The sequence below is a fragment of the Stenella coeruleoalba genome (genome assembly GCF_951394435.1).
Source record: "Stenella coeruleoalba genome assembly, chromosome: 14".
Taxonomy (NCBI): Eukaryota; Metazoa; Chordata; class Mammalia; order Artiodactyla; family Delphinidae; genus Stenella; species Stenella coeruleoalba.
Window position 1 is genome coordinate 50,375,173 of NC_137160.1, and position 6,000 is coordinate 50,381,172.

The following is a 6,000-nucleotide window of genomic DNA, read 5'->3' on the forward strand; positions in this document are numbered from 1 at the left end:
CGACATGACAACTCGGTGACTGCAAGGAAGGGGGCAGCGGGCGAGCCTCGGGCTCTCGCCTCAGGCCCTGGCAGGAGCTGTGGGTGAGCATCCTGACCAGGGCGTGGCCTGGCCCGGGACTGCAGTTTTGGCTTCCACAATGCATGTTGCTGGAAAGATGGCTCAACAATAACTTGGGTTGGCTTACCGCAGAGGAGGTCAAAGTCCTTTCCTGACTTCTAAAATCCAGAAGGGTCAGGTGGCTTCCAGCTGGAACACAGTGTGGTGACTTGCCTGAAGTCACAAAGCAGGGAGGTGACAAAGTGGGGAGAGAAGTCCATCCCCCCCGCTCTTACTCTTGGCGGCGATCCCCTGTTGAGCTCACGTTTTTCTTTTCAGTAAAGAGGACACCACAGACCCAGCACCAGTCCAGGTCTCACCCCAGGAGGGGCCCTGCAGAGGGAGGGCTGGTTAGAAGCTCCAGAGCACTGAGGTGTGAGCCTGAGCTCTGCCCCAAGGGGCAAGTGACCTCGAGCAGGTTACTTAATCTCTCTGAGCCCTGGTTTCCTGGTCCTTAGAGTAGGAACAATCATAATACCAGTAAAGTCTTTTTCAAGGTGCGGCCCATTTGCCTCCCAGGAAGCTAGTTAACTATGCAGACTTGGGACCCCCAGACCCGCAGGATCAGAATCTGCCTTTTCTCAAGATCCCCAGGTGACTCTAAACTCATTTACATACATAATACATACAGCACTTAGCACCTGCACAGTCGCCCCCCCGCCCAACCCCGATAGTAAATGTAAGCTCAGTCTGCACTTGAAAGGGTCTGGAACACAGGCGGGGGGCTCTCCGGAAGGGCTGACTTACTGCCCAAGGCTGTGCACCACGATTCGAACCCCAGGCTTGGGACTCTTCTGCACCACACGCTCTCTTTCCACTGAAGACCCGAGTCTCCACAAGGCACACGCTAACACGGGTGTTCTAAGAAGCAAAACCCTCACGTTTTAAATTAATACCCTGGTCCCCGTGGGCCCCTCTCATCAGGGCCGATGGTGCACGTCTGTTCACCTGGGCTCCATTCTGCAATTCAGGAGCTCTACGAAGTGGAGTAACCCGCTGCCAGCTGCTACCTGAGGTGAAATTTTTAAAGTGAAAGAAAGCCTTAAAACACACCGTATACATGTACACTCCCCTTCACCTATTAACACCTTCCTCGGGCAGAGAACACAACAGAATGTCAAGCTAGAAGGCATCCTTTTGGTTTCCCAGCTCTGACACCCAGCCATAGAGCAAACCCCAGCACAAACTCCAGGCAGGCCTGGAGCCCCATGCACGAGGTCCGTGGTCCTAAGTTCGCTATACACTTCCGTGGAGACTGGTTAAGTAGCAAGGCTAAACGTAAGGATGAGGAAAGGGAGTGCAGAATCGTACCAGCACGACTGGCCTGCTGTATCCCGGACAAACATCTACAGCCAACAGCTCCAAAATTCTCCTGGGGCCTACTGCACGCAAGGCACAGTGATACCGCGCAGTGGCGGAGGAAAGACACCAGGCTTGGATCTCAAAGGTCCTGGCCAACACTGGGTCTGAGAAAGAATCTACACACAGAGTGGCTGTGAGGATTCACTGGGATAAATGTTAACTATCCAGCCGAGAGCACAGAGATGGAGTCATCAATCCATGGACACATCTGCGCCAAGGTCTGGGCACAGAAATTTTCCTGTCATATTTCAAGATCTGGAAGTACAAGTAATAATTGTGATTAGTTTTACAAGCGTCCAGATGGAAGTAGCAAAAAAGAAAGGGTTTCAAGATTTCAGATCAGGAGATTCTGATTTTTATATACCCATACCAAACCGGGTATATGAAATCCCAAATTCATGAAAAAAAAAAAAGGCAGATTTCAATGAACTACGGCAGTGCTTTCCAAACTTTCACTTGTATGTGAATCATCTGGGGATCTTGTTAAAATGCAAATTTGCGCTCAAATAGTCCAGAGTAGGGCCTGAGGGTTTGCATTTGTAAGAGCTCTGAAGGTCCAAGAACTCACTTTTGAGCAGGAAGGTTGTTTGGAATTCTTTAAATTGCAAGCAACAAATCCAAGGAAAGCATAGTATGATTTAAAAACAACACCGCAGGAGAACATCTGAGAAGTGGTATATGGAACCACCAGGCTAGGAGAACTTCTTAAAGGGAGGCATACCGGGAAAACAAATGACATTCTTTAAGTTGGCCTGGGCCTTATTCAAATGAGTCTGTACTCCACATCACAATTCGTCTAGGCAGGTGAAAGTACTCTCTAGTGATCACAAAAGCACCACACTTCTGACAAAATTCTTGCAAGCAGGTCAGTGTAGGAAACAAAGTATCCTAGGAGATTCCAAGTTCCTGGCCACTCCATGAGTAGTGGCCATGCTAGCTCTTCACGGCCTTTCTTAAATCTCTGTTTTACCCATTTACTTCCTCTCTGCACGTTAAATTTGACACTATTTCTGTTGGCAGATGTAATTTTTTAAATGCCCGTCAAGTTGCTGGATATGGATAATTCCGAAGTAGTAAGATGAATGTGGCTGTCAGGTTAAGGAAGCATCTTATACCAACTAATCATCTTAATGTGTGTGTTGGGGGGGATCAATAAAACACCCAAGGGGTTCATATTTATAGGTTCAGAGATTAAATCTGGCTGTTTTTTGGATCAGAAATATCAACACACAAGATCCTCCGTGTCCTCTGAAATGAGATTCTTGGAGACAAAGTTATTTGGTTTCTAGATGTTTTGAGCATGGGAACACATCTGTCCACTACGAGACGCAGGGCAACCTTGCACACTGGCTTAGAATAACATGTATGTTTATTACAACTCCTGTCCTGACCCGCTGGACAAGCTGGGCTCACGCTCAAACTATACAGTCATTAAGAGCCAGTGCGTGATGTCAAGCTGCCCAGAAACTGCTGAGTCCGAACCACTCATCCAGAACGGAAGGGATTCCCCTCCCCTCCTGTGCACTGGCCCAATAACGGGGAGAGGCGTGCTCTGACAAGAAGTGCCAGGCCCAGGCTGTCACCTGTGCCCAGCGTCACTAATCATCCGTGCAGTCACAAAGCTATTCGACCGCTCCACACCCCTGCCCGCAGCCCATGTGCACTCAGCTAGGATGCTACATACCAAGCAGGGTCAGGATTTCACCACTTGGGAAGAAACAGACTCAGAACAAAATTCTGCAGGAGCCTGCCTTGTTCTCTCCCATCTGTCCACTGCGGGAGGAAGTTAAGTTTTCCAACAGGCCACCTTCTTACTTAGGCCAGAAAAAGCCTAAGTGTTCAGATGAGCATTACAGGAGAGAGGCTGTAACAGGAAAGGTTCCCCCTTCTCACCTTGAGGCCTGCGACATGTTGGCAAGGTCCCATTCCAGAAGGGGAAACTGAAGCCCCAGGAAGTTAAAATAACTGTGCCATAGGGAGGCTAGGAGGCCTTCCTAAGTAACAAGCCTCCCAGGGAACAGGTCTGCACTTCCTTGGGGCTCCCCACTCCTGTTCTCTCCCAACCTCCAGTCCCACTGCCTGATGCAGACCTAGCTCCCCGACTGTCCCTGGAACATAAGTGACAAGCTCTAGCCATTTCCTGAATAAGCAAGTGTCCAACATTTCACGGTTTTGCTAAGATGCTTGATACCCGCAGATGACTTAAGCAAGCGAACACAACCACCTTTCCACTAATTTCAGCAAATTCACCTTGGAATGGAAAAAAGGATCCTCAAGCCCTATTTTCTCCCTGTCCCCCACCACCAAGGCCTGGTTCAAGGGAACATAAGGACTTCCCTTCTCTTAGAAAAGCAAAAGGAAAATGCCAAGTTCTCCTGGGACACTGGAATACTTTGAGCGCAGGCAGAACTTCTCAGGAGGGATTCACGGCGTGTCTGCGACAAGTTCGGCTCACACGCGCCGCTTAGCCGCCGGCCGGACCCACGGCTCAACTCTGCGCCCCGCCTAGTCTTGCCTGGCGCAAGGAGAGTGCTTCTCCGGGTCCGGACCGGGTTTCTGGAAGCTCGTGACCTCCTCCTTGCAGTGGGAGGTTTTGGTGCCGCTTTTCACTGGGCTCCCGCAAGCCCTATCTCGGGACCCACTGCATGAGCATGGTGCTGCTGCTCTGTGAGTGCCGGGCTCGTGCACACACGTGTGAACACACACACACGCTCCCTAGAGACTTTCTCTCTTCCGCGTGCCCTCGTGGTTTGGAATTCGCGCCAGAAGCCCAGAGATCCGGCAGGGCGCGGGAATTGGGAGCGACCGAGTCCCGCAGCAGAGAGCGGGCCGGGAGGGACGCGAGGTAAGGCGCGCGTGGCGTCCTGGATACTCACCGGGACCTCTGCAGCTGCTCGAAGGCGCTGGTGCTGACCCCCTGGCCCGGCTGCTCCAGGGAACAGTAGTTCTGCGAGGTCTGCCTGGAGAAGGCGATCGGCAGGATTCCCTGAGTGAAAGAGTTGAGGCGGCCACGACTACCGCTCCCACTCCCGGGGGTCCCGGAGCCCAAGAAGGCGGCCGCCGGCACGTGCACGCTGGTAAAGGCATCGTCTTCCTCCAACTCCTCCTGCCCGGCGCCCCCGGGCCCGTCGGGCAGCTGCGGCTGAACGCAGGCGGCGAGAGGCGCGGGCCGGGGCGGCTGCAATTGCTCCCCCGATGCCCGGCCCGCGCCCAGGGGGCTCGCGAACCCTCGGGCCGCCCCAGGGCCGAGCACGGTCGCGTGGCCGCCGGGGACCAGGGGCGGCAGCGGCGAGGGCGGCGGATGGCAGGGGCCCGATCCAGCTGCCAACGCCGCCGCCGTGCCCGCCGCGGCGAGCGCGCCGCAACCGCCCCGCTCGGCGGCGGCGAGCAGGCTGAGCCGCGTCCTCGCGCCGCAGGCGCTGCCTGCGCCCGGCTTGGCCGCACCGCTCTCCTCGCCGCCGGCCCACTCCTCGTCCTGCAGCGGCGGCCGTCCGTCCAGCGAGATGTTGGTGAGGAAGGAGAGGGCAGCCTGGCGGCGCCGCGGGTCCATGCGCGTCTTCCTGGGGGGCTCGGGCGGCGGCAGCGGTGGCTGCGGCGGCGGCTGGGCCGGCGCGGCGGCCGCGGGCTGAGGCTGCTGCTGTGGCGGCTGCTGCAATCTTCTGGTGCCCGCGGCGACGGTGCCGGCGCTGCTGCTGCTGCTGCGGACGGCCTTGCCGGCGGTGGCGGCCGTGGTGGCGGCAGTCGCCGCCATTGTGTCCGTCTGCGGCGATATTTCCGCGATGCCCCGAGAAGCGAGCGGCGCCCGAGTACTAAGCGGCGGGCGCGAGCGCCGGTGACCCGGGCTGGGCAGGGCGCGGGGCGCGGGCGGCGTGCGCGGCGGCCCGGCCCCCCAGCGGGCGGGCCATGCTTGCCCCTCGGTGCTCGGGCGGGGGGCGCTGCCGCTCCGGCCCACGCGCGCGGCTCGCTGGCTCGCTGGCCGTCTGCCCGCCCGCCAGCAGCCTGGGGGTTCGGTCCCGGGCCCTCTCAGACCCCGCGGTCTCCGACTCTCGGGCCCCGGTGTCCGTATTTATAGGTGCGCGCGCCCCGCGCTCGCGCTCCGAAGCGCTCTTTGCAAAAACACTGTATCACGTGTGGGGAATGAAACCTGGGAGGAAAACAAAGCCGCAGGCGGCAGCCGCGGAGGCCGGCGGCCGGAGGCGGGGGGCCGGAGGAGGAGGAAGAGGGGGAGGAAGGGAAAGCCAAGCGGGTGGCGGGGCGAGGGACCGGCCGGGCGGTCCAGGTAGTCCGAGCCGACTGCGGGGAGAGTTGGTGGCTCCCAGGGCGCGCGCCCAGGTGAGGGAGGTAGCACGTTTCCTCGTAGCGCTTGGACTGGGAATTGGGGGCGCGAGCAGAACCCCATGAGTCACGGCGTGAAAATGTGGTCCCGGGAGAGTTGTGGGTCTGCGGGACAATTAATTGGAGCGACGCGGAGATTTGGCCCGCGAGCTTGTTAACTGGATCCCGCGCTGCTGTTGGGCCCGGAGAAATACATCCTTATTA

At 57.1% G+C, this 6,000-nt stretch overlaps 1 protein-coding gene across 1 annotated transcript in view; it reads right to left on the reverse strand.

Moving 5' to 3' along the window:
- CABLES1 (Cdk5 and Abl enzyme substrate 1) overlaps nt 1-5,541 on the reverse strand; it is a 105,545-nt gene extending 100,004 nt beyond the window's left edge. Inside the window, exon 1 of the mRNA XM_079943319.1 lies at nt 4,338-5,541. Within this exon, the coding sequence (XP_079799445.1) occupies nt 4,338-5,212 (875 nt within the window). The 5' untranslated portion in view covers nt 5,213-5,541. The remainder of the gene's footprint in view (nt 1-4,337) is intronic.
- Between the last annotated feature and the right edge of the window lie 459 nt (nt 5,542-6,000).